Raw genomic sequence first — 12462 nt, forward strand, 5'->3', positions numbered from 1 at the left:
GAATGGTTCCAGCATATGTATCATCCCAAACTTCATCCCTTTGCCCTCTGATTGTCACAAGTTCCAAATCACTCCCTCACAGGCTTCTTGCATTTGACTTATTTGAAAAAGGTTTTATTTGTTTAAGAATCTTTGCAAATCTCTCCTCATAGTCTCTCTAATTTATGCTTGTTCCTGTTTTCCTCAGAAGGATTTTCTTTCCATTTTTTAAAGGATGCTTTTTTGGCCCTAATAGCCTCTTTTACAGCACTATTCAGCCATGCTGGCTGTCATCTGTTCTTCCTTTTACCTTCTCTAATTTGTGGAATACATTTTATCTGGGCTTCCAAGATGCTGTTTTTAAATAATCTCCATACTTCATGCAGACTTTAGTTCTTGCCACTCTTTTTAGTTTTCTTCTAATTTCCTAATGTTATCATACATTTTAAAATTCTACTGTGCTAGTCTTATTTATTATTCTCCATCCAGTAAATATGTCAAATTTGGTTGATCACTCTTGCCAAGCGACTCCACTACCACTATCCCTTGTACCAGGTTCTGTGCTGTACTGAAAACCAAATCTAAAGTAGCTCCTGATTTTATTTGGTCCAGGACCAGATGCTCAAAGTAAATAATTTATGTCATCTATAAACTTTACCTTCATAATATGCCCTGAGGAGACATTCACCCAGTTGATAAGAATTTAATTGAAATCCTCCATCATTATTGTGATTCTGACTTTAGTAGCCTATCTAATCTCTGTTAATATATTAAAGGTTTGCAGCCAAAACATTTTGGTTCGGTTTGTTTTGACCACTTTTTGGAACTTTGATGCTGAAAGACTGTCACAGTTTCACCTACTGTGCAATCTTCCCATGCCAAGGTTCAGCCTGCTGCGCAGTCTTCCCTCCTCCAGGGGCCCTCAGAGAGCCTTGCTCACTACCTTGCCAGTTATCTCCTCACTGATTATACTATGCCCAAGCCTCAGCCCTACTTAATGCAGCCTGTCCAGTACCTCAGTGCTTCTTTATTGAGTGACTCAGCTCTCTAACCTGGCCACTCTTACCACCCTATTCTACCTTGCCTAGCCTTGTGGGCTCTCAGGCCTCCTGCGTTGCCTTCTGGCCTCTCTCCTTGCTTTGTGGCCTCTCGTGGCCTCTTACCTTGCTCTGGGCCCTTCCAGGCTTTCTGCTTTTACTCTGCAGCCTCTCAGGTTGCCCTGCCTTGCTCTGTGTTCTCTTGGGCTTTTCTGTCTTACCCTATAGCCTCCAGGCCTACTAGGATTACCTTGCCCTGTCTCATGCCTTGTTGGGCTTTCTTGTTCTCTATTACCTGTCTAGTCCAGTGCTATCCTTGTCTAGTCCAGTCCTGTCCTTGTCCTGCCCAGTCCAGCTCAGAACTTTGTCTATTCCCTGGACCTTGCCCTTATTGTCTGCCTCAGATCCAGCCCCAACTTGTGCTCTGTATCCAGCCCTCAGCCAATACTTGTATCCAGTCCTCAGCAAGTCCCAGTATCCAGCCCTCATCCAGTTCCTGTATCCAACCCTCAGTTGGTCCCTTTATCCAGCCCCCAGCATATGCCTGCCCTCAGCTTCCAGTCTGTGCCTGCCCTCAACTTCCAGGCTGCCTTGCAGCCTGCCGTGCCTTGTCCAGTCAACCTTGCCTCATCCAGCCTGCCCTGTCTCGACCAGCCTACGCTTGACCTCAGCTCCCAGCCTGCCCTGTTGTTCCACAGAAGACAAATCCTACCGGCCCCAGAACCCAAGGGCTCAAGCTGTGGGAGAGGGGGATGGTTAAGCAGAAAACCAGCCCCAGTCCTGTCCTGTAGCCCTGTACTGCCTCTGTGGGGGTGCTCCCTGACTCTAGAGTCCATGACAAAATCCCATTCATTTCCAGAAGTTATGGATATAAATGCCATTTTATGCCCATAAAATTGAATTATATATACATAAAAAATGTATGTGCACAAACCTCTGAGAACAAACTGAATGAATGTACATTCTCTATAACATGTCACAGTCTGTCTCACCATTGTAGTCAGGGGAACTATAATATACATTTACTGCTACATTCTTCCCCATCACGCATTACATTTTTATCCATAGAACTTCCACACTGCAGCTTGTTTCCTGCAGAACTTTATTCCTACTTGACCCTATGCCCACCTTTAACATATAATGCTACCTATCATCTGTTCGATCTGCTCTATCATTTTGGTATATTTTGTACCCTGGTATCACAATATCTCACTAAATCTTGAAGATGCCTATTAAGTCTGTATCTTCATTTAGTGCCATACACTCTAATGCTCCAATCTTACTTTTTAGACTTCTGTTATTTGTATGTAATGGACTCCTAGGAGAAGTGGTGGAGAAAGCATGGGATAAGCACAGAGGCTTCCTGGGTGTGAAGAAGTGAAGGGAAAATAAAAAATTTCTGCTACTGCATCAGGAATGAAATTGTGCAAACTAAATGAACCTTAAAGTCCTTATCTGCCATCATATTCTATGTTTCTATATTATTCCTATTCACAACCTATTCATTTTTAATAGTTGATTCAATTATGTTTGTCTTATTAGATTATAAGCTCTATTGAGCAGGGACTGTCTTTTTGTTAGTTTGTACAGCTTGGCTTCTTCTATTTCCTGTCTATTAGTATACTCTATTTACTCTGCTTTAACAATATCTTTATAAGAACCCTCATTCCGATCCATGCACTCCTCTGCAACATCAGCTTTCCCCCAGGACCTATTTCCTTCTAAATTCTTAGCACTAGCAGCCAGGTTCTATTTTTGTTAAGGTGGAATCCATTCCATCTGAACGGATTCTCCCTTTCCCCAAAAGTTCCCTCATTCTTTTTTTTTTTTTATTTATTGCATTTTAAGAATATACAAGTATCCACTTGTCAAAGAAATATCTCAAGTACAATTATAATAGTAAATAACAACGCAAACATTTCCATTAGCCAATAGTCTTAATTGTACTCAATCTTAATAAAAGAAATACGGGAGAGCAAGAAACAAGGAGCGATCTAATATTGAAATAAACAAAACAGGCAAACAAATGAACGTCCTGAATTCCTCCACCTAATACATTCGCATTCACCTAAGCAGTAAGCTTACATGGGGTTGGTATGAGTGTCCAGAAAGTCTCTTAATTGAGATGGTTCCAAAAATATGTATCTATGTTCCCCACATTTTACAAGACATTTACAGGGAAATTGGAGTTTGAAAGTTCCCCCCTTCTGGAGGACTTCCACTCTCATATTAAGAAATAATTTTCTCCGCTGTTGCGTCTGCTTAATTAGATCCGGGTAGCACCAAATCTTTTGTCCGAAAAATAACGTTTGGTTATTTCGAAAAAACTGCTTAAAGACATTATTTTTGTCCATCAAAAAAGCAAAGGAAACTAATAGTGGCCTCCTTTGGGAGACCACCATTTCTTGCGATGAATCCAAGAGAGTTGTTAAGTCGGGTAATGATATTTCTTCCAAGTTACCTTGGTTAGGATCAGAAGGAAATAGATAATAAGCTTTTGTAATAACAGGCTTAATTTCTTCGGGAATTTTTAGTACTTGAGATACATACAGTTTGAAAATATCCAATGGTTTCCCCCATTCTTAATGAATCTTAAGCCCTCCTCCCTGCACCCCTATCTCACCCATACATCACGATTCTGGAGCTCAGCCTGCCTCAGAGGTCCTGTGCATGGAACTAGAAATATTTTTGAGAATGCTTCTAGAGAGGTTCTGTCCTCGAGTCATTGGTACCCACATAAACCATGATAACCAGCTTCTCCCTACCACTCTCAAAAATCCTATCTAGGTGACACATGAGGTCAGCTAACTTTGCACCAGACAAGCAAGTTACCATGTAATCCTCTTGGCTACCAGCAGCCCAGCTATACACATTCCTAATTATTGAATCCCTAGTAACCATGGTTGTACTAACTGTACCTTCATGTGCACACACCTATGGAGACTCATCCTGGACATGAAAGGCTAACGCATCCTGGAAGGCAGGTCTCAGCTACTGGATCTACTTCCTGCCACTCCAAATTGATACTCTCCTTCCTGGAGACTCTGCGCCTCCAAAGCAGCACAGGGGCTTCTAGACAGGAGGTGGAAATTGTCTAGTGTGCCCCTGATGGCCTCCTCTATATACCCCTCTGTCTGCTTCAGTTCCTCTGAGTCTGCCATGCTAGTCTCCAATCTGTAATTGTTCCCTGAGAGGTAGGAGCTCTTTGCACTGGCAGCTAACATAAGACCTCTCCCCAACAGAGAAACAGTGTACATGCCATTCATTGCAAAAGATGCAGTAGCCCCATCCTGCTGATGAACTGCTGCATCCATATGTAATTTTTATAAAGGAAAAGGAAATGTGGGGATTTAGAGGTAAGGAATTTATTTATAGGGATTTAATACTACTAGCCTCCCAAGGCATTCCTATGATTTTGTTTGTATACTTGCTTTTTATTTATTTTTTTACTTTGGGAGGGCTATTTCTCCCTACCCCCCCCCCCCCTTCTGAAAATATTCTGCAGGCAGCCCTGTCCCAAAGGTGTAGTTCTGTTGTGGATTTACAATCTTGCGCCTACCTCCCTGAATCTCCCATCCTGTAGCCCAGCTCACTGCAGTTCACTCTGCCAGAGGCTCTCTCTACTCAAGGCTCTCACATTTCACATATATTAAACTCTGGGTGTGGGGGGGAGGAGGAGGTGGCAGGGGGAGCTCTTTTCATTTTGTTCCATCAGGCCTGATACTAGTGAGTACTGCTCAAGCCTAGTGCTCACAAAATATTTTGCAATTTGCTTATGTATATTTCTATATACTGCATATGTGAATAGTGATTTTCATAGCTTTTTTTTTTTTAATTTCCTAGACTCTATAAATAAACATTATAGTTCACTGTTACCCTGAGTGATATATTTTATATGCATTTGGTAGTGTCTAGGTACAATATTTGTCTAACCTTGCAGTATTTCAATGTGTCAACCTGTAATTTTTCTCCCTGAGCAGCAACCCCAGTACCCTTCTAAGGATTGGGGGAGAGGGGAAAAGGGGGAGTGGAGGCATCTTTGACTGCTGAGAAGAAAAGAGGGGGAGGCAGATATCATCATCATCATCATCAGCTACATAATGCAATCCACACATTGAGACAGTTTAAGCCAATAGTGTTCAAGAGATTATGACTGTTTGTCTGATTTCAGTTTATACAGTTGACAGATAGTTACCACCCAGAAGTGCTGAATGCAAAATAAGTCTCTTCTCTTTCTAATTACACTCCGGCCGATTCAGTAAAATTTGCGGGAGAGCCGGCGCTCTGAGGCAAGCGCCTGCTCTCCCGACGCGCGCCCAGGCCACTCTCCTCGGCACACGATTCTGTATTTAAATGAGGGCCCGCGGTAAAAGGAGGCGCTAGGGACACTAGTGTGTCCCTAGCGCCTCCTTATTGACAGAAGCGGCGGCTGTCAGTGGGTTTGACAGCCGACGCTTAATTTTACCTGCGTCGGTTACCAAACTCGCTGACAGCCACGGGTTCGGAAAACGGACGCCGGCAAAATTGAGCATCTGTCTTCCAACCCACAGGCAGATTTTTAATTTTTTTTTATTTTTGGGGCCTCCAACTTAATATCGCTACATGCTCTTCTGTACACTTTCCCGGTGCTAGATGAAATTAACTTCTGCCTTTGGGCAGGCATTAATTTCTGAAGGTAAAATGTGCGGCTTGGCTGCACATTTTACTTTCTGTATCGCACGGGACTAACTAATAGGCTCATCAACATGCATTTGCATGTTGCGGGCGCTATTCGTTTTTGGGGGGTTGGACACGCGTTTTCCTCGCGCTATTACCCCTTACTGTATAAGGGGTAATATTAGCGCATGGAAAATGGGCGTCTAGATGGGGGTAACGGTGCGCTCAGCCTGAGCGCACTGTACTGAATCGGCCTGATTATTAACATTGCTGGAGTCATTGGTTTGCACCCTGGCTTGGAAACAGATAATGCTTTTCCAGTGTGTAAATCAAGGTCTATTTTCTGCTAGTATTTAATGCAGAAAAAGACTGTAAATATATCTAAAGAGACTGATCTCTGCTTTTGAACTATTTTACATTAGCAGTTTTTGTGTCTTCTGCCGAGTTAAGGGATCACACAATGTGAAATGAAACAAAAATTACCTTTTTACGAAATCCACAAGAAAGGAAGATCGGTCAAAGCATATTTTGCAACATTCACTACGAAAAGAGGGAGCACACAGAACTCTGTCTTCTGCTTGAAGAAAAACTCCCTGAAACTTCAATAATACTGCTACTTACCAAACGGTACATTTACAGTTTGTAGTTTTGCTTTCTAGTGGGGGGAGGTAGACAGAATGATTTTAGCACGTTGGTAAAGCAACACAAACGTTACAACAAAAATTATCAACATCATCATCATGATTCTTCACTTGAATCTTAAATATTAACATAAGATATTGAAGAATGCTGGCTGAGCAGGTTTCCAAACTTATGCACTTTTAGAACGCTCGACATGCATTTCGGACTCTGATGGAGCCAGCATACAACGTGCCTTTTTCAAGGTGTGCTGGTTTTAAAAGGCTAGGGATTTTTTTATTTTTTTTTTGTTGTTTTTACTTGCAAATGATTGTCCGGCCTCATTAGCCCTGAGAGTCCTCAATGGAACATCTCCTTGTTGATCCACATCAGACTGCGGGTCTCGTTAGGCTTGCATTCATACTCAATGCAGCTGAAACTGTTACCCCACTGGCAGTGGTCACGTTTGTGGTAGTTGTAGAACTTCACCTGCCAGACCGTTTCAAAACTGCCAATATCATTGAACTGTGAAGGGATGGGGGGAGAAAGAAACAAAAAAAAAGATGTGTTAATTATACTGTACTGATAAGAACTGCATTTTGTCTTCATCTTGATCTTTCAAACACTGAAAAAGCAATGACATCATGGATAAACATTACCAAATCTATAGCTGATAGAACAAACCCAATCATCACAAAAACATTAAAGAATCCTAAATATAACAACCAATGGTACAATGATACCATAAAATCAGCTAAACGAGAACTCAGAAGAAAAGAAAGATTCTGGCGAAAGAATAAAATCTCTCCATCACTCAATGCATACCGATCCCATTTAGCAAATTACAAACAACTTATCCACAATGCAAAGAAAGAATTCTACTCAACCAAAATAATCAAATACCAACAGAACCCTAAAATGCTTTTCACCATAGTAAAAAACCTCATCAAATCACCCAATGAAACAAGAAAACCTCCAAATACATGTGATAGCAACGACTTTGCAGAATACTTTACTGAAAAAATCAGAAAACTATTAAATAACTCTAACATCCACAACACTTCACACATCCAACCTCCTACACCTCCTCTGGAAATAACAACAACCTAGAATGATTTTGACTTTGCTTCAACACTTGAAATCCAAAGAATAATCAGAAAAATGAACCCAGCAAACCACCCCATTGATAGCATCCCAATACAAACAATTAAACTACTTGATATCTCAATTATAAAATCTTTAACGGACATAGTAAACCTCTCCCTCACTGAAGGGATATATCCTGAATGCCTTAAATCTGCAATCATCAAACCACTTTTAAAAAAGAGCAACCTAGATCCTGAAAACATCCAAAACTACAGACCTATATCTAACCAACCTTTCATTGCACAAATCATAGAAAAAATTGTTCACTTCCAACTATCAGATTACTTGAAACAAATAATATACTTCACCCCACACAATTTGGTTTCAGAAAAAACTTAAGCACGGAAACATTACTCCTCTCTCTTAATGACACAGTTCTTCGAGGATTCGACAAAGGACAAAGTTATATTTTAATTCTCCTGGATTTGTCAGCCGCCTTTGACACAGTCAACCATGCCATTTTACTTGACAGACTTTCTGAATTAGGAATATCAGGCACTATTCTAAAATGGTTCACCTCATATTTATCCCAAAGAAGTTTTCAAGTATTATTTAACAACAACCTATCAAATAAAGTGAACCTAAATACCGGAGTCCCACAAGGATCTGCACTGCCAGCAACACTTTTTAACATCTATCTCCTACCTATTTGTCACACACTGATCAGTCTAGGTTTGACCCATTTCCTTTATGCTGACAACATCCAAATATTAGTCCCAATCCAAAATACGCTAGAAGAAACCTACAAGAAAATAACCTCTTATCTCTCAAAAATCAAGCAATGTCTCGCCAACCTAAAATTCATAATCAACATTGATAAAACTGAATTAATCATTCTCGACAAAAAAATCAACGACTCACCCAATCACTCAAAATAGAAAACCCCAAAACAATAATCTCTGCTGTTGACCATGCCAGAAACCTCAGAATTACAATTGACAATGAATTATCCTACAAAACCCATATAACAAATAAAATCAAAGAAGGTTACCACAAATTATTGACACTCAGACGTCTCAAACCCTTCCTCACTCAAAATGACTTTAGAATAGTTCTGCAACTACTGCTCTTTGCAAACCTGGACTACTGCAACGCCCTACTCCTCGGCCTCCCTTTTACCACCATACATCCACTACAAATTCTTCAGAATGCAGCCGCCAGGATTCTATCAGGAACCAAGAAACAAAATCACATTACACCTTCTCTCATATCCTTGCACTGGCTCCCAATTAAATACAGAATAGAATACAAAGTTTTATCAATCCTCCATAAATTAATCACAGGACAACAAAACCATTGGCTAACTGAACACACTGAACTACATGCTCCAAAAAGGAATCTTCGCTCAATGAATAAAGGCCTCCTCAAAATTCCTCATGCTAAAATCACGCACCTAGTATCAACCCGAGAGAGAGCTATATCCATCGCCAGCCCATCGCTATGGAACACCTTACCCCTAAATCTAAGAACCCAAGTTGACACCAAAACTATCAAAAAAGAATTAAAAACCTGGCTTTTTACCAGAGCTTTTTCAGAAGATCTTAACTATCAACACCAACAAACTCCCAACCAGACAACTCAAAAGAAAACAAAGACACCATGCTATCAACTTACGACAGACTAATCAAACCACGAACTCTGTAACAGTCATCTAAAAACTTTTCCCTATAAAATCTAACCCTCTTTTACCCCATTGCTACCCAACTTTATCTTTAAATTGTATTTGTTAAAATTCTAATGTCACTCTCCTAATGTAAACCGTTATGATCGCATAACCGAATATACGGTATACAAAACATGTTAAAAATAAATCTTGAAATTTTAACGAAATGGGAAATGCTCGGATTCTGGAGAAGTAATGTAATGGCTTGAGTCAGAGCAATAAACCCAAACAAGCTGTTTCTGATTAGTTACAACAGAGCAGGGATCTGCTGCTCAAAAATGCCCACTGGTACTGAGAGTGAGTTCATCTTGCTATTACTGCTCAAATACCTAATTAAAGAGTGGCATCAATTTTACACCTGATAATCTTGCTAAATAGTTGTGCCTTACAGATTTTTTTTTTTTTTTTATCACCAACAAGATTTAAGGTCTCTTCACAGTGCAAAGCTATAGCATGCATTTCCATTAGAGCAGCCCCTATCATCCATGCTGTAAAAGGAGCCCATTTATGGAAGTCTCCAAGGGACAAACAAGCTCTGTGTGATGCATGGCTCTTACTAGATGGCAGCAGCAATATCATCAGCCACTGGATATGTTTTTCAATTATATAAAAGATGGGTGGGGGCTGGCCCTTGACTCAGATTGCAGTGGTGAGGGGCAAGAGACTCAGATTTGAATCTCTTTTCCAGTTGTGGCCAGCAGAGGCTGGGCACACTGCTAAAAGTGACACAATTTATTCTGGGGAAAGAGGAGACCTGCAGTGACCCCCACTGGCCAAAGGAACAGTATTGAAGGAGAATTACTCTCTGGCCTTCTACCTGCTGAGAGCACATGGGTCACCCAGACATGCTGTCTGGGTTAGAGGGTGTTTTAAATGAGAAAATGGGGAGAAGGATGAAAAATATTTACAAAACTAAAAGTTCAATACTGCCTGCAGGATCCTCCTTAAGGTCAATTTTTTGTTTAATGTGTTTATTGTGAAAACCAGATTAAGATAAGCCTCTTGTTTTCATGTGGATTACAGAGACACAAGGAGATAACAGGACTCAGGCCATACAGAGACTTGTTGGCAGTGGGGAATCTTGCGCTTATATCCTGGAACTTCCCCTAAAATATTTATTTAGTTAAAAATTGAATAGAACACTTAGATCAGGTTCAAAGTGGTTAACAAAGATACAAACATAAAATCATACCCTTAAACAAAGTATACACTGATAATCCAGATCTGAGCCTTAGTAGATGTTCTTACACTTAGGGGTAGATTTTAAAAGGCCCGCACACGCGTCCATGTGAGCGCGGTTCCCGGCACATGCACATGGATGTGACTATTTTATAACATGCGCACATCAGTGTGTGCATGTCATAAAATGTGAATCCCGCATGCACATGCATGCCGGATTTTAATGTCTGGGCACGCATGTGCAGGCGGGTGGCCTCTTCCGCGTGCCGGGGGGATATTAAAAGAATCATGCGGTGACACAATCGAGCCTTTGCCCAGTTCCCTCCCAGTCTGTTCCAATAAAGGAGAGGACTGGGAGGGAACTTCCGTAACCCTAACCCTATCCTTCCTCCCTCTTCCCCAACTCCTAAACCTACCCTAGCTATCCCAATTTTTTTGTTTTTATACTTACTGCTCCTCCGGAGCAGAAGTAAACTCTATGAGCCAGCCAGTTGCTGGCGTGCGCTTCCCGGGGACAGTCTAATAGTGCTGTCCCGGCCTGGCCCCCTGCCCCTCACCTCCCCGCCCAGACACCCCCCCCCCCCCCCCCCAGCCCACCCCTTTCTTCAGGCCCGGCGCTTCTGTGCATATCCGGACTTACATGCGTGGCTGGGCCCTTTCTAAAATGCGCTCAGCACGCGCAGGGCCCAGCCACACACAAAACCCCCGGTATTTGCGTGCACGGGCCTTTTAAAATCGACTTGTTAATGTTTCCCATCTGTTCAGCCCTGAAAAAAACCCAGTGTCTACAGAACTTAATCAAAATAGATAGATATGTTTTCAGGAGTTTCTTAAAACAAAATAATGTAGTCCTTTTTCTGTCAAGTCAGCAATATTGGGTCCATGAGAGCTCCTTGAGACACAGTTCTTGATGGGTTGCTTTTTTATACTCTGTGAAGCCTACTGGGATAACCACAAAAACTTCCTCTCTCAAAACTCTGAATCTACAAATAAAACCCAACTGAACCAAAGACCAACAAACAGTGCCATTCATCAAAGTGCGCTAGGCCGTTATACCATAATACATGCATTATCGCATCTCATGATGCGAATGCAAATTTTTAGTTTTTAGTCAAAGGGGAGGAGTATAATGAAATGAGGGGCATTAAGGCTGTGTGCAATAGCATAACACACATCATCAATGCCGGAAATAACTACATCTTTTTTCCTGGTGTTAAGCTGTGTAATATGCCCAAAATGGAATTCAGTTGAGAGACAGAGAGAAAGAGAGCACCTCTGGGGTGGCATATGCATAATTGTCATTTATTTATACCACTATAAGTGGGTCATCTAGCAACTCGGGGTGAGTTTTTTGTGCTGGACTATGGTTTTGGAGCCAGTTTTACATGCACAGTCAGACGTACAAACAGCACAGTACACATCAGCGAAGTCTGGATGTGATTTGGAATGAGGAAAGATAGCCAAAGATGAGATTTCTACAATGTTCTCTCGCCCTAGCGTAATGCACTCTCTACCTGGGCACTATCAAGCTATAGTGGTATAAATAGTTGACTACTATGAGAGCCTTATAAAGAATCTCTCTCTCTCTCTCATTGTGAAGCTACTATCCCATTAGCACAGAGGCCCTATTGTAAATACACTCAATCACATTTGCAATGCTATTTTTAAAGATCTGATTCACTACAGTTTTTCTCCCATTCTGTGTCTATGGGAAAAAGTTTGACAACTAGCAATGTGACCTACTAATCTGATCACCAAGTATGAACCAAGATTTTGATTTCCAGATCCACCATCTTCACTGTAACTCTAGGAAAGACATTTATCCTCTGAATGTCCAAATGTATAAGGGATTGCATGGATTCTAATTATACATTGAGGTAGCAAACACTATGGGAGATGGCAATAGGCTGTGAATAATGCAGCTGTGTAACATGAGCCTCCAGCCCAGGAAAAACAGAATGAAATTGAAAAGGTCATCAGACCCCCTTAGTGTGAAGGTACTTAACTGACCATTAAATAGATTAGTCAGATATTCAGGTAGGGGATTTGCATGTCACAGCTTCCTTGACTTCTGCTGGAAACTTTTGTAGGAAATATCACTAAAAAATCAGAGGATTCAAACTCCTAAATTACAGAACCATGACTGGGAAAGGGATTTATGAGAGAAATGTACTGGAAAACAGT

The 12462-nt window shown here is 41.2% G+C and overlaps 1 protein-coding gene across 1 annotated transcript in view; it reads right to left on the reverse strand.

Moving 5' to 3' along the window:
• Nucleotides 1–5728: 5728 nt before the first annotated feature.
• CNRIP1 (cannabinoid receptor interacting protein 1) overlaps nt 5729–12462 on the reverse strand; it is a 33223-nt gene continuing 26489 nt past the window's right edge. Inside the window, exon 3 of the mRNA XM_029596913.1 lies at nt 5729–6815. Coding sequence (XP_029452773.1) covers nt 6651–6815 — 165 coding nt within the window. The 3' untranslated portion in view covers nt 5729–6650. The remainder of the gene's footprint in view (nt 6816–12462) is intronic.

This window comes from Rhinatrema bivittatum, chromosome 3 (assembly GCF_901001135.1).
Source record: "Rhinatrema bivittatum chromosome 3, aRhiBiv1.1, whole genome shotgun sequence".
Lineage (NCBI taxonomy): Eukaryota > Metazoa > Chordata > Amphibia > Gymnophiona > Rhinatrematidae > Rhinatrema > Rhinatrema bivittatum.